This window comes from Gordionus sp. m RMFG-2023, chromosome 1 (genome assembly GCF_954871325.1).
Source record: "Gordionus sp. m RMFG-2023 chromosome 1, tfGorSpeb1-WG-v2, whole genome shotgun sequence".
Taxonomy (NCBI): Eukaryota; Metazoa; Nematomorpha; class Gordioida; order Chordodea; family Parachordodidae; genus Gordionus; species Gordionus sp. m RMFG-2023.
The window spans coordinates 70,753,700-70,779,381 of record NC_088775.1 but is presented as its reverse complement, the minus strand read 5'-3'; the positions used below and the strand labels follow the sequence as shown (position 1 = coordinate 70,779,381).

General features: G+C 27.1%; 1 protein-coding gene across 4 annotated transcripts in view; it reads right to left on the bottom strand.

Moving 5' to 3' along the window:
• Positions 1-25,682, bottom strand: part of LOC135931319 (alpha-1,3-mannosyl-glycoprotein 4-beta-N-acetylglucosaminyltransferase A-like) — a 110,326-nt gene that overhangs the window by 34,557 nt on the left and 50,087 nt on the right. For 3 of the 4 annotated variants that reach the window (XM_065468352.1, XM_065468349.1, XM_065468353.1), the window contains exons 4-9: positions 16,886-16,929; positions 14,083-14,196; positions 13,910-13,942; positions 8,279-8,354; positions 7,285-7,399; positions 4,270-4,400 (exon numbers count right to left, since the gene is read on the bottom strand). In XM_065468352.1, coding sequence (XP_065324424.1) covers positions 4,270-4,400; positions 7,285-7,399; positions 8,279-8,354; positions 13,910-13,942; positions 14,083-14,196; positions 16,886-16,929 — 513 coding nt within the window. The remainder of the gene's footprint in view (positions 1-4,269; positions 4,401-7,284; positions 7,400-8,278; positions 8,355-13,909; positions 13,943-14,082; positions 14,197-16,885; positions 16,930-25,682) is intronic. The other variant, XM_065468351.1, reaches the window with a different exon arrangement.

Sequence of the window (25,682 nt, the reverse complement as noted above, 5' to 3'; positions counted from 1 at the left end):
AAAATTTCTTTAATTGAGCCTCCTGAGATTGTAAAGGCTAGCGATGCTCCTGATAAGAAAGATATGTAGAGTTATTTAAGTCAAAATTTAAAGATGTAGGTTAAAAAGAAAGAAATCATTTTGCGGTAGCTCATAATTTCGGACTAATTATTGTAAATATTAAAGGTTAGCATTTATAGTAGATAAGATATAATGAAGTTTGTGTTATAAATATTTAAAGGTGATAGTTTATGAAATTAAAAGAAGTTACTGGTAAACTTAGAAAACAACAGAATCTAATTTGGACTATAAGATTTTAGAATTATTATAAGTTATTAAATAATTAATCACTGGAGATAACTATGATAAAGAAAAAGTACCATAAATTGTGGAGATGAATAAAATAAATTGTAAAAATATATTATAATTGAAAATATGCGAAGATTAAAATTAGAGACACGAATACAAATAGTTTGCTTAAAAGATATGATAATTTAAAAATTCGAAGAATAAGATTAAGACTAAAACGAATATACATTTATTGTTAAGAAATATGTTGATGTAATTAAATTCTTATTAAAGATTTACATTTAACTTTTATTTTAAGGGCTGCGAGAGAAAAAACAACCAATTATCTGATATGGGAGTAAGATACGCATAAGTTGATAATATTTAGTAAAATATTAGGTTGTTGATTAACCAAAAATTTCATAAAGAGAAAGGGCTTTCATCATTAGAAAATTTATGCCGTAATCGAGCTCAATTTAGAGATCGGAATTTTTATTTTGAATCATTAATGAGATTTAAGGTCAATTAGGCAACATTATTCTATTAATAGTAGAAAGAAAAACAAGCGAAAAATATGAAAATACTAAAGAAGAAATGATAAAGACTATTTTAAATTGTTTGAGGTTTTAGGTATAAGAAAATAGAAAATCAAAAATTACCTTAGAGCTTGTAAATAAAAGATACAAGCACAATGAATAAAGTTATTTTTTTTGAATAAGGAGGATATGGATACTACATACTTCGCAAAAGGAATTTTTTTTTGATATATTTAATTAAAATAAGACTCGTTGTGTAAAATGAGAAAAAAGTATGGAATTTAAAAGGTTTCAAAAAAAGAAGAATTTGAGATAGACATAATTGATTTGTTTTTTAACAAATCTGATAGTTATGAGAATCATGATTTTGGTGTGTTGAAAATTTATGATAGACATAATTGATTTGTTTTTTAACAGGTCTGATAGAGTTATGAGAATCATAATTTTGGTGTGTTGAAAATTGATGATAGATTTTTAACAGGTCGGATAGTCATGAGAATTATAATTTTATGTGTTTTAAAATTGATGATAGGCATAATTGTGCTCGAATTATGAGAATCATAATTTCGTGTGAGAATGGATGATAAACATAATTGAGTTGTTTTTTAACAACTGGTGTGAGATTTATGAGAAGATAAATCATTTGCTTTTCAACGAGAGTGAACGAATAGGAAAAATGAAAAATATGTTGTTTTTGAACAAGGAATGTAAGCCGCATAAAGGAGAAGAAAAGAAATAGATATTTAATTTTTCTTTAAAGAACATGTGCATACAAGGATTTATTAGTAAAATGAAATAAATGCGTAAAGCCACAAGAAAAAAAAACTTTTTGAGGTAAAAAATTTGGAACTAAGATCTTTATATTCAGGATTCAAGAGAATTTTAGACATAAATTCAGCTTTAGACATGGTTGACAAAAGATGTGAATTGATAGCTAAAGGACGACTACCTGCAAATGGTTCAATAAAGATATGGGTCTAGGCTTCATTGAGGGTAAGGGGTGGTAGAATTTGACATGATTATATAATTTATATTATATTTTGACTATGTAATTTTAAGATTTAATTTAGATAAAAAAGTGAGCAATATATTTCGAAGTTATGAAATTTAATAGATTATGAAAGGAAGAATTAGATTAGAGGCGATTACCTTATACATTAAGACGAAGTTACATAATTATATATTTTATTGGTATATTGGACAATGCAATATAAATTTGAGAATGAATCTAAGAAAAATGATAAAATATTTCAGAAGTTATAAGGGGTAAATAGATTATTTTTAGGTAGAAGTAGATTAGATGCGATAGATTACCTGACACCATAAGCAAAGATCAAATGGGAATAAAGAGACCTTAAGACAAAGTCGATATGTAGGCCAGTGCAAATGTCGTAGAAGACCCAGAAGTCTAAAAGATCTATATGGTTACAAGAAAAAGATGCAAAGAACCAATCAATTACCAGAGAACTTTGGAAACGAGCGACTATATAGAACAAATAGTCAAGGCATTCATGCTGCAATCGTTAATCGCTGACCAATCATCGCCAATTTTTTACCAAAACATTAGCATAGGATACTGTATTTGACAATCATAGGAACAAGAATTTGTGAGAAAACAATCGTTAATCGCAATTATCGTCAATAGTTTACCGAGATAAAGATCTAATCATTAGTTACAAGAGGACGTTATACTCAATCAAAGGCTAGAAAGACTAGCAACAATTGATAATTGTTGACTAGCAATTGAATCTGTGAAAGCAAGCGTTAATCTGGTTCGTCAATCGCTTACAGAGATAAAAGCTAATCGTTTACCGTGGGTTGACAAACAGAAAATTGTATTAAAAATTTTAATCTGTTATCAGATTAAATAAACTTTGCAAAGGTAATAGAGCGGTAATCGGATACAAACTGTCGTTAGAAGTTAAGAATAATAGACAAGTTACAGGCGTTGTTAGAACCTAGAAGACATTAAAGATTATGAAGAATAGATTTGGTGGAGATACAATATCAGTAAAATAGAAATCGAAAGAAAAGTTGGAGAATGGTAGGTCGAATTAAGGGAAAGGGTGTTGTGATTGTGATGATAAATTTGAAAAATTAGTTTATAGATATTTAGTCTGGATTATATTTTCTATATACATATATTCTAAAAGTTTTTTTTATATAAAGTTGAATATATAGAGTTCATTTAAAATTTGAATAAAGAGATATTATTATAATCCGACGAGTATTATTATATATTATGCAAATAATTATACTATATAATGGGATTTATATAGAAAGAAAAGACTTGTTACTTTTACTTTTTTATTTTTTTAGTTTTCTTTTAATTTTTCTTTTAATTAATTTTTATTTTTTTAACTTTAATTTTATAATGTTTTTACTGTATAATTTATTATTGTATAATTAATAGTTATGAATAAAAGAAACTTTAAATTATATTATTGTTTCAAAATTGATATTTTAATTATTTAATCTTATTTCTTTTTTTTATTTAGAAAGATAAAATCTCGCAAATTAACAGATTGATTTTATTTGTAATTAAATTGTATCTTCCCCTCTTTAGATAAATTACACTGTTTGAGGAAATAATATTCCTCTCGATTTTTTTAAATTTTTTTTAAAAATTAACGTATATAGAACGAATTAAATGAAATGCATTTATTTTTATTATTTACATTATAAATCAAATACATTTTATTAAAAAAGATTTTTGAAATGGATTGCCATTGCTTAAATACCGGCAAGAAATTAAAAGAATGGAAACAAAAATATAGTGACAATAAATTTTTATGTTAAGCAAATATTGATTCATTTATTGTAGATGAACCGGGAATGACAACGGATTGGGTATGCATGAATATATTTTTGTTTTTAGCCACATATACTCTGAAAAAGGAGAGCGTGTGTAGACATATGTAATTAGAATAATGTAAATAAATGCCAATTAAATTAAGCTAGTTTTAATTGGTTAGATTTTATATTTATTGTATAATATGTATTGAGTATATTATTTTATTCATTCATTTCAATGATGGAGAATTATGAGATATATTTTTAGTTTGCAGGGAAATTAAAATGGAGTTATATTTTATTCGTGATATACAATATATTTTTATTCAAATAAGACGATTAAATTAGAGTCTTATAATTTTTTTATCGCCTGAGATGCACGAACAACCATGCTTTTTTAAGATATTATATTATACATAAAAATTTATTCGACAAATTATTATCATTTTTTTGAAATAAAAAAAATTACTAGAAATATGCCTAGGAAATCGATTTGAAAGAACGTTTGGTCTGAAATAGCCTAAGATTTGTAAAATCGTACTTTAATGGAATACAATTGATATAATTTTTATTTATAAAATGCAAGACTTTTTGTACAAATTTATCCTTTCCCCTTTTCCTGGATGTCATGTTATGAATTTAAGTAATCCAAATAAGTTAATAAATGACTAACCTTGGGAATAACTGGCGTGCAATATCTGCTGATTAAATAACTAGCGATTAACCAATCGATAGGTTTATCCAGATAGAAAAGACCCATGTAGGAAGCTATTAAGGGAATTTCGTTGTTACGGTATAATTTCCCTTTTTTCGCCATTTTTAAAAAAAGACAATCTTTTAAAGTGATCAATGATCAAAAAATTAGCATTAATTAATGAGACATGCATAGTAGATTTGATTAGACTTTATAGGGATCTTATTTTTTAATTATATTAATAAAGTAATTTTTTGATAGGACTTGTAAACCATAAAAAATGGTCAATATAATGATAGTTAGATGGATTTAGAGGTTTCTAGAATTATGAATATGAAGTAGTTTGAGCTATTATTGGTAAGTATACCATTTAATCGTTAATAGTTATTTTTCTCCATATTGGCTAAAATTTAAAAAAAAATTTATACTAAAACCTAACCACTTAGTTTAATTTTTTGGGCTCCAAATCAAAACATTTATTATTCCATTTTCTATATCCAAACCTAAGAATTTAAAAAATAATACCATTGCTAGAAATGAAATATTAGTTATCTCCTCTTTGAAATCTGACAGAGTTTTGTGTCCTATTCATAGTTCTGTTTAAATCAATACCCATTTTTTAAAAGTCCAACACTAAATCGACACTGGAAAATAATCAATGTCAAAATACATCCCTGTTAACTTTTCCGATGAAAATTCAACCATGGATTCTCCAATTGTTTTTAGTATAATGTTCAGGCTCAAGACTCCCAGGAGTGGGAGGGATCGACTATGATCAATATTCCAGGTTAGGAATGGGCAGATCGATTGATAATTCTAAATATATTGTTTAGAGGAGTGCCGTTCTAAAACAAAATATTGTAGATAATTTAAAAATTTGTTTACATTTGAATAGAACCATGATTTCCTCAACAGATAAAATTTTATTTAACTAATATAGTGGGTTGAATTTATTCTTCACTTACAGGTTTCATTTTGAATAATGGGAGGCAATAATGTGTAATCCGAAATGCAATATTTTGATATATTTACCTAAAACGATTATAGGACATCATAACGGATATTGTAGTGTTATTAATAAAAGGGGATATTTTTGTTTCAGAATATGATCATGGTAAGCCTAAATGATAAAAATCCATAAATAATATGTTTCTGTTTTATGGACGAGAATTTGATTAAAATGATAGGAGAATACACAAATATATATATATTGTATAAAAAATATAATTAGAAATCTAGAGAGAAAATGATTGTTAGGGTAGAAAAAGGAGATCTCCAATTTAGATCAAAATCATGTTGTGATAATTGGTTTATATCTCTTTTATGATGACATTCTATAATCATTTATGGAAATTATGAAAATGTTTTATTTTCAGATTACACAATATATAGAACCTGTACCCTAGGGAAAATATTCATGATTTAGTAAAGAATGAATGTATAGTACGATATTCAAAACTTTTAGGGATATCAATTAATATTCTAAATTTTTTTCATAAAATTAAGAATAATATTCACAATATTCCTTTATTCATTCATTCATTCAATTATTATTAAATAATCTATAATGATTTTTCGAACTCTGCCTGTAACTATTTTAAGAATAAATTTATCTGACTATATATAAATTTTATTTGTTGACTAGATTCAAATGTAAACAAATTTTTAATTTTCAAATTATGCACTACTTTAGTTAAAACGAAACTTCTCTAAATAATATCATAATAAAAATGCGGTTTTAAAATATGGTCTTAAGCCGAGAGAAGTGGTTTGTTTCCATTGTTATTTTGATGTATTATATGTAGAATAGAAACATAATATTACATCAAAAATAATTTTAATGTGTAAATGAGGGTAAAAATAATAAATACATTTTTAAAAAACATTGTAGAAACTGTGGTCAAATTATTGACGCAAATAACATTTTTTCGGCGTAGACTGTTAGAATTTTTAAAAATCTGGGTTCCGATTCCTGCAGAACGATAAGGAAGGACTAATAAAAAAACTTCCCGCGTTAAAGGAGGACAGGAAGATAAGAAAAGATAGGTAATATTTATTTTTTTAGGAATAACAATAATATACATATTATTTTTAATTTAAGTTAGGTTTGGGCGTCACCAAATGATTATTAATTACCAATTTTCAAAATCTGTCAGATATCAATCTATTTTGCGCAAAGTGAAGGATGGCACTAATATAAATTCTCTCTAACAGTTATTAAAGATTACAGAGCTAATATGAGTTGTGAAGATTGTAATAATTATATAAAACCCGAATTACGAAATTCACAATAGAGTCAAGAGATCTTTGATGCGTATTTTTTTAATTCTGATTGATGCAACTATTTTCAATAGTTATGCTATCTCCATAACTAATCCAATTAAATTTTAAAAATTTGATCATATTTTTTAAAAAAAGAAGAAATTTTCTTTTCCAAAAATAATTGACTAGGAGAATCATCCGCAATGAAACTTTATATGTTTCGGTGTCTAGATATGGGATCATAAAAAAATGTTGCACATATTCTTTAAGATGGGAACCTAATTCGTTCAAAATTCTAGAAAGGGATCCTAAAACTCAGGGGAAAAGTAACAAGAAAGCCTGTCACTATTGTAGCATTAAAAAAATGAAATTCGGTATCCTAAAAATTCCCGATATGCAAAATCACTAGGCATTTATTATTTCCAGAAAAAAATTGTTTTTCTTTTCTTAATAATAAAGAAATTTATTTGATTTAAATGGATAGTTGGATATTAAATGCCTCCCCTTTAATTGTATAATTATTTTGTAATTTTTGTATTATTTAATAATTTTTTAAAAAAATTTTAAAACAATTTTAGAGTCTTTTATTGTTAAAGAGGTGATTAATAAGGATTTTTTTAAATGTAAAAATGCAGCAACAAAGGGCTAAAAATAAAATTATATTTGCATTAATAAAATACTTTTCAAAATATTACGGTCATTTTTAAAAAAATAATATGGATTGTTTTTCACCTATAGAACCTAACGGACAAAAGTCTAACATCGCCCATTCATTAGTAGCCGGATTGGTTATGACTTGATCGATTATGCTCAAGAAATTATATTTGGCTATCACGTCATCTTCGAGCTACATCGTCCAATTAAAAAGGAAAAACATCAATAAATTTATAAAATCTTTTAAAATGAGGTTTGCTAAGATTTATATGAAATAATTCTCAGAAAACATAAACAAATCCTGAATCTCATAACAAATAATAAATATTCCTTCAAATTTGATTTCTTAGCCCGGTCAGTAAACTCTTTTTTTGTCCGCAACGAGTTTCTCTAAATGATTTACAAGCGGGTGGCTAATCCTTGATATCATACTTAATAGTAATAGGAACTTGTTTTTTTTCTGTATATGATAGATAATATATTATTGGCATAATCTTTCCCTGCAATCGTTTCTCATTAATTTTTTCTAGCTAAATAAGTTGGCATATTATTTTGATAAAATATCACTGTGATTTTCTAAATTTACTTGTAAAATAAATTGTAATAAACCTTTTTTCCATTTCTTAATTATTAGAAAACAAAATACTAATCTAATCTGAATACAACCATACATTAAATGTTATTATAATATATAGAATTTTATAAATTCGCTTCATATTGATTGATTTTATATATAAGGATGTAAAAATATTAAAACATAATCCCAAATATAAAACCATAGAAAAAAAAAATCAAAAAAATTTTACACTAAAAATTAAATTCTTATAAATAAGGTTAATTTTTTTTAAAAACTAAATTTAACAAAATGAGCGAGATAAAATGATTGTGATCAGAAAAATTTCCAACAAAATATTGGTAAATTTGCAATAGATTATTATAAAAGAAGGTTTTTTTCATTCATTTATATGTAATATATTGTTTAAATAAAATAAACTCTTTCAATAAATTTCTTGCAATAAATGTTAGATATATTAAAAATTTTAGGCCTAAATTTTCTAAAAATGTTATGAACTTGTAAATAATAGTCACATTTTTGGTAAGAATACAACATCAAATATATGATATCCAAATTTTGTTTCGTTCTCCACCTGTAAAATTTGAATAAAATAAGCATTATAATTCTAATGTAAAATACTAATCTAAAAAGTTTAAAAAAGGAGGTTAGAATTATCAAACTTTTAAATTAAACAATATAGAGTAACTATACCATGAAATTATTATATAATTGAAAGAAGGCATGGGCACCCGCGTAAAAAAATTTATGTATTAAATTTTATTTAAATAATATTTAAGTTTGTTAGTTTTATTATTATATAGTGTTTCAAGGCTGCATAACCTAGAGGTAGTTAACGGTCTGCCATATATAAAATTAGTTTGTGGGTTGATCTTCAGTGAGATTCAAGAACAAGCGAAGCTCCGCAATAGGGTATATGCTTTTTTCCTCAAAAATTTAACATAACGCGTTTTGGAAATTTGACAAATAGTATAAGGTAATTGGTAAATATTCAAATCAGAATTCTTTCTTCATAATGTAGTTTCAATTGCTGTCATTATTAATGATTTTCTCATATATCATTTATAAATAAACGGCATAAAATTATACATCAATGTCCTGCAGATGGATCAACTGCAAGGCCTGGCCCAAATTTACAAAAAAACAAATTCGACCCAGATTATTTAAAAAAAATAATTTTCAGCCAGGCCCAGATTTTATATTTCTAAAGGATTGGCCCGGGTATTTTTAATTACGGCGCCTTTATGAAAAAATTTTAACCAGGGATGTGAACCCGGACCTGAACCTAGCCCCCCTGAACCCTAGTATTTTGGCTGTACCATGACCAGTCCCTTTTTAAAAGTAGAAGGTTCAAGGGTTCTAGGTTTCAAAAAAAAAATTAAAATTTTATCTCTTCCCATTTTTCTAAACTTTCTGGTTTTTATACTCACATTTTATAAATAATATCTTGTTTTATCAATTTTAGTAGGTAATATATGAGAATTTTGTAGTGTAGGTAATAATATTTTATTGTAATTTTATAAATAAAATAGGAATCGTTGCTTATCTTGTTTTATATCAAAGAAAGTGATATATTGGGAAATTTGAAGCAGGCGCGTATCCAAGCCCCCCCCCCTCCCCATCCCAAATTTGCCAGCTCTCGTAACTATCATCTTAAGGTAATAAAAATTTTCCCTCTACACAGCCCTCAACCCAAAATGTAAAATAGAATGAGTTTGAAAGATAAATTAGTAAAAAATCAATAACTTTTTAAATATAGATTATAATTCAAAATTTTTAGAAAAAAGCATTTTTATAAAAAAATAAGTGAAAACACAAAATTATTTTTATAAAAATCTAATATAGCCAAAGGCCAATAAGTGGACCTAAAGATCTCCAATAAATTTTTTCGGGGGAAATCCACCTAATAATGCCCCCCCCCTCCAAATCCCTGATAAGCTTATGTTTTGTAGTTTAGGTAATAATATTTTATTTATAAATGATATTCAGGGCTAGTGTTGTTAAACGGCTCGATTTCAGCCGATTTTTAAAAACGGCTAACTCAATATTCTATCCAGAAAAATATTGCCTAAGCCTCGAGATTTCGTTAATAGATGTTCAAACCGTTATGCCACGTATGAGCAAAATCTTAAAGCTTGCATAATAATTTTTCCTAATAAAATATTGAGTTAGCCGATTTTAAAAATCGGCTCAAAATAAGTCGTTGAACAACACTATTCAGGGCTATGCGACTAAATAAAACATTTAAAATATAAATTAATTTTTAAATTTTTTACTTGTATATTATGCATGTCTATTATTTATAGGGAGTATAAAATAAAATTTTTAAAAAAGTATAATTTTAAGTCAATTTTAGGATCTCCAAACCATGAATCTGATCTTATGTTTTAAATTTTATTTCTGAATCCGAACCTGAACCCGTTTTATTTGTCGAGGTTCATATTCCTGATTTTAACGGCCAGCGTATAAAAAAAATTTCTGTTTCGATTTTAATAAATATACATATACAGCATTTTAGGGTTAGTTTTTGAGCACTTGAAATTATTTCATATCTAATAACTTTTTTTAAATTAATTTAATTTTACTCGTGACCCTTTCGGCAGTACATGATGTAGTAGGAATGGTTAATAAATATTTATATAAAATTGATAAGGAAAGCAGAAAAATTTTAAAGTAGACGATAAGGTAAAACAAATGAATAGTTTTTCCAGTCTGAATCATAAGTCTCAGAATTATCATCAGAAGATAAAGCTAAATCATGTATTAGTAAAATATACAATTCTCAGAATCGAATAAATCTTTAGATTCTTTAACCTCTAGGTCACATGTAATAGTTACATCCCTCGTATTAGCCATCTTATAAATATTTCCAAACTTCAACATTTCTTCTAAAATTTGACTTGAATTTAAATGCTAAAATACAGATATCCTCGATACCATTTTTAACGATTGACTTTTACGCCATTTTTTTTTGTATAAAAATTGAGGTTTGATTTAAAAATTTCATCGATTCATCCATCATTAAATATTTCATTAAACTGCATAATAATCAAATAAAGTGCAGCATAAAATACACTGGTTTAAAAACTAAAATACAATATTATATTTAATGATGAAAGTATATATACTTCTTCTTTTTGGATTGTAATGTTTGAAATCTAGAACATTCAAAATAAAAATGTAGATTTCTCTCCTTCATAAAATCTTGTGCCTTTGAAAATGTTATTATCTTTTAGGATTAAAAAATAATAAAAGACATTAATTTAATACTTCTCAAATTAATCAGGCAATCTTTTGCTAATTGAATTTGATTTATTGCAAACTCTATATCCTTCGAAATGGTTTGCAATTTTGTACAAGCCAAGCTTGTTTCAACAATATTTTATCCACAAAGTGATAAAATAAAAATTTTATATTCTAAAGACTATAGTCCTAGCCAGAGTGGATGTAGCAGGATTTTCAGAATCTTTTAAATTTAACAAAGCTGCCCTCAAGTCATCATAAAGTTAAAAAAATTTTACAAGCGCTTTATATGATGACAACCAACCTCTATAAATCTAAAATAAACATTTGACCAAAATTTATTAAAATGTAATAATAAGACCCCCCCCCCCCTTATTATCTAATTTATTATGTATTAACGGAATCACGAGGTGGAGTCCGATATCATAAACCAGAAATCACTTGGTTACATTAAAAGAATTTTAAAAAAAAGAAAAGTACTCTTACTCAAATTTTTAGAAGCAGTTGCTTCGGACCCCCCCCCCCCCTTCCTCCCCGTTGTAAGGGCCACTGATTCTGCCCCCATTATCCTAAAATTTATTTGACAAAAAATATAATTAATTATTGTCTTGTCAATGAGTTATGAAGATATTAATTTATTATAACTAAAATATTAAATAAGTATTTATATTTTTATAGGTCTAATTTTAATGTAATTAAAATATCTATAATAATAAAAATGGACACTAGAATATAGAGAAGATAAGAGAGTATTAGTATTTTTTTAACTAAATATCTGCCGAAATATTATTAGATCTCGAAGTCCATTTAAAAAATACTCTTGAATTTAAACATCAAATTCTCATCACTCTCCTGAATACAAGCTGCCCTTGCACCAAAACTAGGAGGTATAGGTATTTAATCCCCCATATCCTTGAGCATTTCAGCCTTTCTATCCTCTGTTGCTAAATTTCGATTTAACCTTGGAGACTTGGATACTATCGACGCACATCATACGATAGCATTAGACCTCTGGAGCAAAAATGCCCCAAACTGCCCATATCCAAATTCTATAAGACAAAGAGACTGGAATTTGCCATTGATACAGCATTGCGTCGAATACTTACACTTCAAAGCTGTTCAAAGAAAATCTCCATCTCTTTTTCTCCACCTAAACCCAACCCCAATTATACATAATGATTACAATACGACTTTTTCGCCAGATCAAATATATCCAGCCCCATCTATGTGCCACCTGGGATATGAATAGTTAGAAACTATACCTAGCTCTAATCTAGGCTTGCTACTTACCAACGAAGAAATCAGAATAGCTTTTGGTCTTTGCTTAGGCTGCGAAATCGTAATGCTACATCATGTGTCTTAAGTGAAACTACATTGATAGTCTTGGACACCACCCCCTACACTGTCGTTTCTCAAAAGGCAGACTTCCTAGACACTCTGCTATAAATTCAATCATTAATAGAAACCTGAAATCCATAAATATTCTTTCTTCGCTGGAACCCACTGGCCTTAGCTCCGATAATCAAACCAGACCGGATGGAATGACGCTAGTCCCTTGGAATCAAGGTTTACCCCTCGCTTGGGATTATACATGCGTAGATCATTTTGCCAAATCTTTTTCTGCCAACTCCATCACTAAAGCGGGGAATACAAAAACCAATAAATATTGCCACCTTAATAATATTTTGTTCGTTCCGGTAGTTTCAGACACCTGTGGAGGACTTCAAGCCCTAAAATTATTCAAAACAAAGGTTATGTTTATCCACAGTTCCAAAAGAAGGCTTCTACCTTTGACAAAGAATATCTATCTAAATCTGTCGTTCCAACTGCATATCCATACATGAGTCATTAAGCCCCGCCGACCATACCTAAATATAATTTTTTTTAATTCCCCTTCTTCTAATTATTTATATTGATTATAGATTTAGTATGTTAATATGAAATTATTATATTTTATCAATGTATTATATATAGTTTATTAAATATGTTTTTTAATGAGTATGAAATAAAATCTTTGACGTTATCAATTTTTTTTTAAAAAAAGAAGTTAAATTGTTTATTTTTAATAAAATACTTTTAATTATATTTCCCAATCTCTAATAATAAAAATGAACACTAGAATATAGAATAAGATAAGAGAATTTTAGGATTTATTAAACTAAATTTTAAATTGTCTTATTTTTAATAAAATAATTTTAATTATATTTTTCAATTTATAATAATAAAAATGGACACTAGAATATAGAATAAGATATCTCTATTTTCAAAAATAAATAGATTTATAATAATACAAAACAAAATTATCTAATAATGTTTGATTATCAGATATATCTGTTGAATTTGGGGAAGGGGGGGGGGATATTTCGGTTGTGGTATTTTGGAACATGCGTGATCCATCTTGGCATGATACAACCTAGATACTCCACTATTGGGGAAAAATTTGTTTAATACTTTTCCAACCATTTTCCATTGATTGGAGATACAATCTATAGTGTTATTAATTATATAAATAAATATATATTTCACTGGCTCTCAAAAGGCACTCTTTCCAAAAGAGCTTACAATCTCTCAACCAACGATGCAATTAATTTTCGCCCATTTGCTTTTGGTATAATATCTTTATGATTAAAATTATCGGTAATGCATCTATCAATTTTGTTGGCTCTATGAATTTATGTTTTGGTATAGGTCTGCAAAGTGATTTTTTCGTGGCCCGAGCCCAAATATAAAAAAATATAAGTTTGAGCCCGACCCGATCACACATTTTTAGATCCAACCCAACCGCACCATCACGCACCCTCTTACGGGCGCCCATAAGAGGGTCATGTATAAAAACTGGTAAATATTTCAAAACTTAAAAATTTAACAATAAAAATAACCAGTTACTTGCTTGATGTGAGATTCTTTATCAAGTGTATCCTTAATATATGAATGATAGTAAAATTATGATAATGAAGAAGTTAGAGTATAACTCATTCAGTTACTTTGTTAAAAAAATAATGATTAAATGCATAATTTAATGTAATAATGAAAGTTTAAGAGATGAATTGAAACGTTACTTCATGCGTTCAGGAGTATCTTCTAGGGTTGGATTAATGTTAGACCAAGAGGGGTAAAAAATGTCAGGAGGAGTTATGATCTCTATTGCACCGATTTGAACTTGTTTCCAAAAACTTTAATATATTTATTAATAAATTTACAAATTCTAGAAGAGCACCCCATTAAAAAAAATTTCGACAATATTTTGTATATAATTGAAGGACTCTGTTTAAAAAAAATACGCATATTAATATAAAAAATTTATCATATTTAAAGCTATAACTGTTCAATTCAGACAAAAATTAAATTTATGAAATATAAAAATAAGATATTTCTATTAACGTAGTAGGAGTACATCAACGATTAAGTGTTTAGACCAAAGGGGGGGGGGAGAAGGGGTGTATGACGCAAGATTTTCATTAATTTAGGGCAACTAGTTAAGAATTATCATCATTTGAATAAATTTGAAGATAATTTTGGGTATATAATAGGGAAGATAAGGTAAAATTTTCAAGGGTGATAATATAGTCATTGGCTTAGGGTAGGGGGTTTAAGTGATAATTTCCGACATAGTATTATTTAGAGGATTAATTTGACCTCTTTTTCAACCCATGGCTACAATGTTAAAAGATAGAGATATATTATGCTAGACGATCGTATAATTATAAACTTTTCGAATGTTGATAAAACATACTAGTTGATCATGTGATAATTAATCATTTTACTTACCCAAAAATCAGAAAATGGATATGTCTCAAATTTGTTACTTGATAGGTTTTGTTAGGCGGAACAACCTCTATTTATTATGATCAATCTAAAACTTAAATGGCAATTTAGTCATTCAATTTTGCGATGAAGTATAGTTAGACCTACAATAACGTAATATTTAAAATTCTATTATAAGCAATTATGGATCTCAAAGAAAGTTTGAAGATGCGATTTAAAAAAAATTAAACCAGTTTGCATTGCAAATCACAAGGACAACGTACACAATCCATTTCAAAATTTTCGGTAGAAATATTAATTAAATTAACCAGAACCAGCTAATTATTAAAAATAATTCACAGTCATAATAATTAGAAAAAAATCTCTTTTTAGAGTCATGAAATTAGAATGGATTGTGATATGGCATTTAAAAGTCAAATAGTCTAAATTATTACTTAAATTCTCAAAAAAAAATCGAATTATTTTAATTTATATATGGCATTTCGAATATTTAACAGTGGCGTAGCTAGGAATTTTCCTTAGAGGGGGTCCATACATATAAAAGCCTTAAATAAATTTTTTAAATGCATCAATAATTTGTTTTATAATTTAGTAGATTATTCTCAATGACTTTATAATAATACTATCCAGAATAATTTCAATAGTAATATAATATCCTTCCACAAACATCAAAACCAGAAAAATATAAATATTATTGGTTTTTATTTAATATAAAGTCACCACTTATAAGTCTTTTGAACGTATAATCTAAAAATAAATTTTTGCTCTGGGAGGGGTCCAAACCCGAAAACCACCCCCGTAGCTACGCCACTGATTTAACACATATTATTTTGTAAATATTCTTTGGTGCGTGTAATTATCGAAAATTTAATTTTTATGCTCTAAGGCGTTCAAACAAGAAGTTACCTTTCCAAAATGGTTTTTAAAAAAATGTATAAGATATAATCCCCTAAGTATATAAAGGTTCCTGAATAAAATAATTTTGTTCATATTTCGAAAGTAAAATAATTGACATTTTATCAAGTCAAAATTATAAGAGCTAGTGACACTTCAGCAAGGCGTCTAATCAAAGAATTATGACTTTGAACAAAAAAACTTATTTAAATTGTGGAGGGGCCAGAATTAACAAGATCCAAAGATTAAACCATTTTCCGGTGTTATATATAAAATAATATTATTTGTTAAAATAATCGAACAGATTTCAATTTTTTTAATTTTACATTACATTAACTTAAATTTTATCTTATGGATTATTTCTTTCACTTAACATAATATTAATCTAATTTCATTGATTATTATATTACTAAATTGAATTTTAAAAAAAGTATATATAGACATAAATTTATTAAATTTATATAGTTGTATTTTAAAATAAAAATAAAAAAAATTGTTTTATATCTCGTTGTTTATACTATAAATTCCAACATACATTATTATAAAAGGGTGTTTCCTAAAAAATTATATTATAAAAGGGTGTTTCCTATAAAATAAAAATTGCGAAAAATGTCTTAGAAACTGTTTTGTAAAAAAACGAAGAAAGAAAGAAATTTGCAATTCGCTTAACAAATTAATATTGTAATTAGTGAAGGTCAATGGTCCAGTCCTATCGTACTTAGACCGGGAAGATCTTATTGAGGACCAGTGTTCAAACCGGTTTTTTATTTTTTATGATATGGACCACGGTCCGGACAGATCTTTTTACTATTCAATTAATTTAATTTTTTACCTAATTTTTTTGAATATTTTATGTTATTTTATTAGAGGAGTTATTTAAGTCATTGTGAACTTTCAGTTCATTTTTATTTTACATGAAAACAATAAGTTTGTTAAAGAAGCATTTTACTTATAATCCCAATAAACCAAAATTAAATTAGGCTAAAACAAAATTTAGAACCATGGTCTGGGTCTGGATCGATCTTTTTAAAAATCAAAGTCCGGTTCGAAAGTATCGGTCCGAATTTTTTGGATCTTACAATTTATAATCTAATAAACTAACAAAAAATTAAATTTAAAAATAAAAACTAAATATTAATTTGCATTGTCCATTTATCGTTTTTTGGTTTTCATAATTTAATATTTTATATATCAATATCTTACTCATTTTCAATCATCCGCACTTCTTGGTTTATATATGATTCGTTCTAAATAATTGTACAAACATAGAATGTTAAAATGAAAGCATATTAATTTTATTTAAATACAATGTTTAACGCTAATTTTAAGCATTATTTGACATAATATAACTAATTAAATTATATGAATAAAAGATGTGAAAAATAAAAATAAAAAAATTATTCTAAGCCAGGGTATTATAAGAGTAGGCAGGATTTTGCTAAAGGGGGGGGGGGAGACTTTACCTAAAAAAATATAATGGAGGTCTTTAGATCCAATTTGGTTTTTTTATTAGATTTTTATAAATAAATTTCGGTCTAAATATTTTTAACTATAATCGTTATTTTAAAAATTAGTAAATTATACTAATTTTTTCTATCAAATTCTGCAAATTGTATATATTTTTATTAAAAAAGGGAAGGGAGGGGGGGGGGGGTAGGAGGAAATTTTTATTAGCTTAATATTTATGGGAACAAACAAATTTTATTTAACATTTATTCGTCATATTTTAAATTCCTTTTTAACAAAATAATTTTAAAATTTTAAATGATCTTAAAAACCTGGTTTGGGCCTAATAATAAAAAACGAGCCCAAAATATTTTTTTCAAATGATAATAATGCCTTAATTGCATTTAAATTATTGATCTGCTAAAAACTTCATTATTAGCAGGGTACAATATTTATTTTTTGTTCTTTATATACTTTAAAAACATATTCTTTATATTATTTTTTAGATATTAATAGTATCGTCGAAGAGGGGGGAGGGGGCAAATGGGTTCAGGTTTCAACTTTCAAACTTTAAAAATATCGATAAAAGTCTTAATTTTATACGAATAAAAAATTCATATTTAAAATTTTTCTATAATTTTTATGAAAATTTGAAAAATCCCAGAAGTTCTTTAAAATTTATACAAGTTCCTGAATTTTGTCTTTTTAAGTCTGGATACACGCTAATTTAAAAAAATGCAAGAGAAAATAAAAAAGGAATATCGACCGACAATCTTTGGCTTTAATCAATGATGGTTAGAGATATTTATAATATATAAACAGCATTTTTTAATTTGAAATATGAATCGTGCCTACATCACTTGTACGTTAGTGTTGTTAATTAGTCTAGTTCTTCTGACTACTTGAAATATCAGAGAAGATGAACAAAAATAAAGTGACAATTGTCATAATCGTTATTTTTAATCTTTTTTGAAGCAACAAGGTGAAATAATAAATTGTAAACATGTTAAATTAAAATTTAAATGGATGCACCATAGAAAAGTGACAATTGTCATAATCGTTATTTTTAATTTTTTTTGAAGCAACAGGGTAAAATTATAAGTTGTAAACATGTGAAATTAAAATTTAAATGAGGATGTACCAGAGAAAAGTGACAATATTCATAATCGTTATTTTTATTTTTTGAATTTTTTTGAAGCAACAGGGTAAAATTATAAGTAATAAACATGTTAAATTAAAATTTAAATGAGGATGTACCATAGAAAAGTAACAATTGTCATAATCGTTATTTTTAAGCTTTTTTTTGGTGAAACGAGTTGGTTTTTAGCCCATGTCCGTACATCTAAGTAGGCAAGCTAGCTAATTGATAATAAAAAGTGCGAGAGGACCGGTTAAAAAATTTCAACTTTTATTCTTTATTTAAAATTTATTAGGTAACTTTATAAAATTTTAACATTTTTAATACATAAGTATTGACAACTGTTGTGGATATTATCGTCGGAAGAATATAATGATATTAAAAAAACTTGTTAAATTTGATTTACATGGAAAAATAATATCGACGTGGATAACAATATGATTTTAGCCGTTTTCCCAAAAGCAAAGAAAATTCAATTATTAAATTTTTAAGGCAATGTTTGAAATAGGTAGCATCCATATCAAGATTAAATCACAACAGAAAGGTGGATGAGGTTGATAGAGGAGAGCACACTATTTAATTACAACATAACAAAACATTTAAATTTTAAAGTAAGGAGATTGATTTGTAAATCTACAATTTTACGTATAAATAAATTTCTTGATTTAAAACTACTTATATAAAAAAAAAATTAAGTGTTGTTAATTGATTAGTTGCGTAATCCCCAGACCCGGGGTTTGGGTCTAGCTAAACCAGCTCTAAGCACGAATCCCGAGGAAAAACCTAAGGTTTAGACCCTTAATCTGCATGCGAACATGTGTTTCTTTGAAAAATACAAAACCTTATTGAATTGGTTATTATATATATACAGCAGGGACCGGAACCTTTATTTATAACGGTTCAGTATATAAAAATTTATAATGGCTACGGTTCAGTTAGCGTTCAAAAATTTATAAAGTTTCGATTCGGTTCAGCTAATTGTAAATGTTTATTACGGTTAGAAATTTTTTTCTAAATTATTTTTATTAAAGCAACACCATCGTAATAAGTATCTATGAATAATAGAATCATAACTCATTTCTAAATATATTATTTGAACATTTAAGTAATATGTAGGTGGATTCATATTTATTCGTTGTGATGATAACACAAATTTTAGCCCCAAAATGCCCTTTTAACAGAAATTCTATTGCGGGAAACCCGAGTACTATGAGAACAAATTTATATAATTCTGGATTTTCAAATTTTTTTGATTCCCAATATATAAAAAGTGATATTAAATGCAACTAAATCAAAATTTTCTTATTTAGATATTTGCATACTAAAATATAAGAAATAGGAATGCTTTAATACTATATAAAGCAGTTAAAAGGTTGTGGATCAATTTAAATCATAGTGAAAAATTAAAACATACTTCTTATGGATATTAAACAAAATCATTTAATCATTATAAATAAGGACGCAGATATGGTAAAATATGTAATACATCACAAGGAAAAGAATGTTAAAAAATGTAAAATTATTTATTTTATTTTGGCTGAAACCGGTTTAACTATTTTTATAAAATTCTTTTTACTCCTTCAAGAAAATTATATCGGTTCGATTACGGTTCAGATATTTATAAAAGTTTACGGTTTAGAGGCTCATTCTAGTTCACTCCGGGTTCCTGTTATAAAGTATTTAAGAATTGATGTGGAGGGGGGGGGGGAGTTAACTAAGCCATTTTTCACAAACTCAGTTTTAGTAATTCTACCGCAAAAAATTTTTTTTACTAAATTCCTCCCACAATTGATCATACATAACCCGTTTTCTTTAAAAGTCAAAACAAATCTTTTCCTCTTCAGGAATTCTTAGTATCTTATATGCATTAAAAATTTATATTCTTTTAAATTATCACAATTTATACTCTTGTGATTTATTATAAATTTCTGGTAATTCACTGAAACTCGGGGAAATTTTTATCTTTATATTTTTTTAAAATATTTAAAAAATAATAGATATACGATCGTCTGGATATTGGTGGAAATTTTTTTTTTGTGAAAATTTTCACAATTCTTAAATTTTACAATAAAAATGGAGTATATTATTTAAAAATTTTAAAAAGGCGTGTGCTATGATGCTACTAAGTTAGGAAGACTATTAAATCAAATACAGATAATTAATCAATTTATTTGAATAAACATAATATATAAATAATGATAATATATATAATTTTAAGGAAAAACAAAAATAGTTATATATAAATATATATCATTAAAAATTTAATTAATTTATTTAAATTTGGCATATTTTTAATATTACGAAAATAGGAATATTCACATATATATAAATGAGAGGAAGATTTTCTTATATTTCTGGGGATGCTTGCCTTAAGATCCCTCCATTAACGCTCAATACGTTACGTATTTGAATATTTAATTTACCTCTTCCATTAATCCTTATAACTTTTGAGAAATGAAACTTTGAATTATTATTACATCAAAAAATCCCACCAATATCCAGACGATCGCATATTTAATATATAAAAAGTTTTTTTAAAAAATATTTATAAAAAAAAAATAATATTAAAAATTTTCCCTTAGTTTGAGTGAGTACTTTCTGAGCATTATTTTCTTATATTTATATAACCCGAGCCTGGTTTATTTATTTATAAAATTATCTGTCAAAGCTAAGCCCAGTTTAAATTATAATTTTTTATTCGCTTCGGGCCTAATTCCAGGGAGATGGGCCTAAAAAATAAAAACATTGACAGGGAAAAATTCAAATCTGGGACAGGCCTAAAAATTTGACTTTTGCAGATCCCTGCACTTTCATAATCATATCATTATTATATAAACTTATTAAAGGTAAATGTGTTCTGGCGTAGTGATTCTAAGATAGACAAAATCTATTTTAGAATAACTATTGTAATAATAATTAATGAGTGAACCTAAACTTTTACAAATAATCACAAAATTAAAATTCATAATTATAGATATCAAAATTTTTGTGATGAAGGAGGATTATGCTAATTTGATGTTCTATGCTCACTGACATATATAATTCCTAGACTGACGATTCATTCATTAAAAGTGTACATCAATGCAAATCAGCTGGAGACGCCATCTTGGTTACACTAATCATTATTAAAATTTTAAACGAGAGCCTAATTTATTCCTATATCTGATGCAAACTTTATTAAAGAATTATCATCGAGATAATAAGGAAGCAAGTTATCAATTTAATAGTAGTTTTTAACATGAGAATAATTACTATATGCGTTACCAAAATGGCGGGTCCAGCTGATTTGCTTTTAACGACGCTTAAAAATGCATTTTAAATAAATTGTTAGTCTAGGTATTATATAAGTCATTGACTATGCTATGATTTTTATAACGTTAATTTTATGTTTTACTTAAGTTGAGTTTAAAGATGTGTTGATTATTCTAATTTTTAAGTTTTTGTTTTATTCATAATTTTGCCGTATATAAGTATATATCTCGGATGAATGCAAATGTTGATAAAAAGATTATTCGTTTTTTATATCAAAAATCATTATTATACTTTTTCTTAAAATAATTCAATTTCATTTAATTATTTAATTTAATGTAAATAATTTAAATCTTGTTTACATTTAAATTATTTCCGTCCAGTACCACGACTTTGAAAATACAGATATCTGCAAACTACAGAAGGTTTTATTGGCGTTTTAAGATATTAGTACATTTAAATAAAAATATATTATCAATTTCTCAATAAATCACATATTTTTAGTCATAGTATTTTAACGCTGATATATTTGAAGTAAAATCTATTGAATAAAAATTTTAGAAATTTAAAATAGTCGCCAAAATATTTGAAGCGATGAAATCCATAAAAAATAAATTTTTCCAAATCTAAAATAGCCGCCATTATATTTAAACTGATAAATATAAACCATAGTTTTTTTTACAAATTTAATAGGCTGCCAATATATTTGAAGCGATGAATAAAATAATTTTTTTTAAATTATAAATCACGGTAATATTTGTTGAAATATTGATAAATCTCAAATAATTTAGTTATCGTAAATAGTTCATATAATTATTAAGCCACACCCTGCATTCATAGTTAACGTGAATTCGCGGCGAAGTATATAAAATATGTTATAAATTAATAACTTTACATTCATTTCTGTTAACTTCGCTGCGAATTCACGCTAACTGTGAATGATAAGTTATGGGTTAATATTATTTATTTCGTTAGTTACCTTTGTTAGAAAAAACGATTTATATTATATTAATATTAAATAAATAAATTTTGATTATATGTAAATCGATAAGTTAATAGATTGGATTTTTGATCAATGTTTATAAATACATGTTTTGATAAAAAAAATTAAATAAGGCATTAATATTAACGCTAAATCTTAAGAATTGGTGGTACACAAGCCCTTTAAGTTAGAAACAAATTAACTAGATTTACTGATTATTCAAACCAAGAATAAAAGCGATCACATCGACGGTACCGATGCGATCAACTTCCTCAAACAGTTCGACGTCCTCTTAATTCTTCAAGGTCTTAAGGGGGAGGGAAAATATGACAACTTTGATATCATAAACAGAGAATCAGTTGCCCCTCTGGATCCCGCTAAATTTTTGTTGAAAGCGTTGACCTTAATTAAAATAATTACTTGCAAGATGCTAGCCCTTACCAAACAATTCGCGTTCGATAATATAAACTATTGGGCTAATTTATTTTGGGATACAATAACAAGACCGTGCAGATGAAACTCGTCCAACAAAAAAATAGCATTACAAGAGATGATATAATTCGCGACGTCTTTTAAAACGAAAGAACGGGTTGAAACAAATATGCTTGCGAAGGACAAGTAGGGGAAGGGGGTTATAGGCAAAACAACTAAGTTCCTTACTAATTTAACAATTAATATAAAGATAAATAAAATATATTTAAATTTTTAATTTTATACCGGTTCAACAATATTAATGATGCCAAAGTACCTATGGAAGAGGAAGTAACCAGAGCCAATGGAGCCCCATTAAAGATATATATATAAGGATAAGGAGGAAAACATTTAGATAAGGTATTAGAAGCATAGGAGGGCAAAGGACAAAGAAATGCCGACTAACCTTAGTAAATGTAAATAGTTTATTTGGTATAAATTTAATAAAAGAGTTCCAGGAGATAGTATGGAGCAGGGTGAAGTTTAAAATCTTTAAAGGAATTTATGATACCAATTATAGTAAAAATTATATAAAAGTAAAACGAACAGCACAAATCGGGAGGATTCGTACGAGAGACAAGACGAGAGAAACAAGAAATGAGCTTAAAGAAGAAATCGACGTAGGTCGTATTATAGTGATAGAAGTGGGGATAATAATGAACAATGATTAGAATCCAAAATTAATTCCAGCGAGGCAAATACCGTTGGCATTGGAGCAACAAATAGAGAACCAATTAGACCGATGAGAAAGGAGTAGGATAATAAAGGCCGCGACTTTTCAGCCTACGCGAGTCCGTTGGTACCCGTGATGAACGGCAAATTATATCTGTGTGTTTACTATAGGTTCACAATAAATAAATACATTGAAGGCTTATCTACTCCTTGCCAAGGGTGGATAAATTGCTTGCAAAATTTAATGGAGTATTCTCAAAGACAGGCCTAAGCAAGGCCTATCATCAAATCTCAGTGAGCTAAGCGACAAATCTAGTATTGACAATAAGTACACATATAGGAATAATCGTGTAAAACGATGCCGTTCGGTTTAAAATGCTCCACCGCCATTTTTAAAAAGTAATATATTTTTGAGAGCATGGAAGGAGTAGTCGTGTATATAAAAGAAATAATAGAGATGGGGGCAAATAGGTTAGAGCATGATGAATGGTTATAACGAGTAAGGAGCAAAAGATAGGAGTGGGGATTGAAAGCAAACTGGGAGAAACGCAAGTTCAAAAGAGAAACACTAATGTTTCTAAGTAACACAATAATTAAAAAAAAATTCCAGTGAATAAAGATAGAGGCAATTGTGAAATGCAAACCATTAAATACAAAAGGAGAGGTTAGATTCTTCCTTGGATTTACTATTCATTATTGCAGGTTCATAAAAAATTAGGCAAAAATAGTAGCGCCACTGACTAAGCTACTAAGGAAGGACGAAGCTTCAAGTGAACTGAAGAACGAAAACATTTGAATAAGTAAAGACAGCACTGACCAAGACTTCTACGTTCGGATATTATGACATTAAGGAAGAGACAAATGTGATCACCGATGCCTATAGATATGGGATCGGAGCCATTTTACAACAAAAAGGGAATCAGGGATAAATCACACATAGATTTTGACTCAATCTAAATGATTAACTACACTCATAACATTAAAAACAAATGATATAGACCACAAATACACAAACCAAATAAAATAGATCAAGGTGATATAGAGGCAACAACTAAACTAATTGCTTCTACAACCAATTCACCAGACTACAATTATTACCAGTAAAGAAATCGACAACTCTATCAATTTCTTCAATAAAAATTAAGCAGATAGCATTGACGGCCTCAGACTATCTTATTTTCAATATTTAACAAATTCAAAAAATCTTCCCATACTTTTATCATCAAGGTTTTAATAAGTTATTGTAATAACATAATTAACAAGGACATCCCGTAATGTAAAACTCATCAAATTCTCTTTAGAATATATTTAATTGTTTTAACTAAGTTTTTCTGTGGAATGCGTCCCACTGTAAGCTCCTTTTTCCGCAGACTAATCGTCATAATAATCATCGACATCAAATATGATGCCGTCAATATTTTAGAATCCTGTCAACTAGGTTTTGGGATAAATGGTTATTAGGAAATTGCGGCGCATACACTAAGAATTTCAATCGAAAACCTCCACTAGATATAGCCTTTTTTTTATACGAAGATTTTCCCGGATACTCTAAATTTATCAAATTCCTATAGTATTCAAGCATCTCACATATGGACCATTTAAAATTTGTCCTTAGAAAATATACAATAAGAGGATCCATTAGGACCTCTTTTATAGTACCTTGAAATCAGGAATCCGGACTGAACTATAAAGAACCGATAAACCATTATATATCTGTATCTTAACCGAACCGCTATAATTTTTTGAAGGAGTAAAAAGAACCTTTATAAAAAGTCAAATTGGTTTGAACCGGGTTCAACCAAAATAAAATAAATAATTTTATATTTTTTTAACATTTTTTTCCATTTACCATATCTGCGTCGTTATTTATAATTATTAAATGATCAAAATACTTGTTTAATATCCATAAGAAGTATGCATTAATTTTTTTCACTATGACTTAAATCCAAAATCTTTTAACTGCTTCTTGCATTCCTATTTTTTCTATTTAATAGGTAAAATAAATCAATAACCAATTTGTAGATTTTTGATTTAGTTGCATT